The 747-nt window shown below is 48.6% G+C and overlaps 1 protein-coding gene across 1 annotated transcript; it reads left to right on the forward strand.

Moving 5' to 3' along the window:
* Window positions 1-213: 213 nt before the first annotated feature.
* Window positions 214-687, forward strand: TEOVI_000570800 (survival of motor neuron (SMN)-like protein; the record flags this gene model as incomplete). Its single annotated transcript, XM_067221141.1, has 1 exon — window positions 214-687. The coding sequence occupies one exon, from the start codon at window positions 214-216 to the stop codon at window positions 685-687; it is 474 nt and encodes a 157-aa protein (XP_067077242.1).
* Window positions 688-747: the final 60 nt, after the last annotated feature.

Here is a 747-nt window from a genome sequence, read left to right on the forward strand (position 1 = left end):
GGAAGTGTATGTTTACACACAAACACACGTATATGTAAGTGACGTGTTTTTCTTGATTACTACTATTTTTTTTTCCTTTTCTGAACGCAGTTTAATTAGTGGCATCGAATTGCCTTCGATCGTCAAGACTCTTAAGCAAAGGGTCAGAGGCAGCGGTGTGCATACCTGAAAGGAGTTGTGGGTGGTGAGGACGGAGATTAGAGGAGGGCGACTATGGTCCGGCGGAATAATAAGTCGACTGAAAGCACAATTGTGTTCACACGAGGTGCAGGCGACAACAGTCTGTGGGACGATGCCGACCTAATTCGTTTGTGGAATGCACAACTGGAAGAGGACCAATGTGAAAAGGCAGAAGATGAAGCACCAGTACCATCGACGGTATCGGAAGACGGAAGCTTGATCACTACGGAAGATGATGAAGTGGCAGAGTCTGAGCAAAAATCATCGTTGCGTTCCTTTCAGTCTGGGCAGCGGGAGGCGGGGGTGGCTTCGGCTATTGTTACCGCTGCCCCCATTAATGCGTCGGTGGCTCCTGTAGTCTTGCATCAAAGTATGTTTGACAGACTTCCCGCTGACATCCGCCAGCTGTTGGTGGCTTACTTCAATGCGGGTTATGAGGCAGGTTATTTTGTGGGTAAACGTGACGGATCGAGTAAGGTAGGTGGAAAGCGTGCTCGTGGAGAGTAAGATGGCGTTTACACATCGTACTGGGATATATGTTTGTGTGTGCGTGTGTGTGTGTGTGTG

Source organism: Trypanosoma equiperdum (assembly GCF_001457755.1).
Source record: "Trypanosoma equiperdum strain OVI genome assembly, contig: ctg_1329, whole genome shotgun sequence".
NCBI classification, from domain to species: Eukaryota; Euglenozoa; class Kinetoplastea; order Trypanosomatida; family Trypanosomatidae; genus Trypanosoma; species Trypanosoma equiperdum.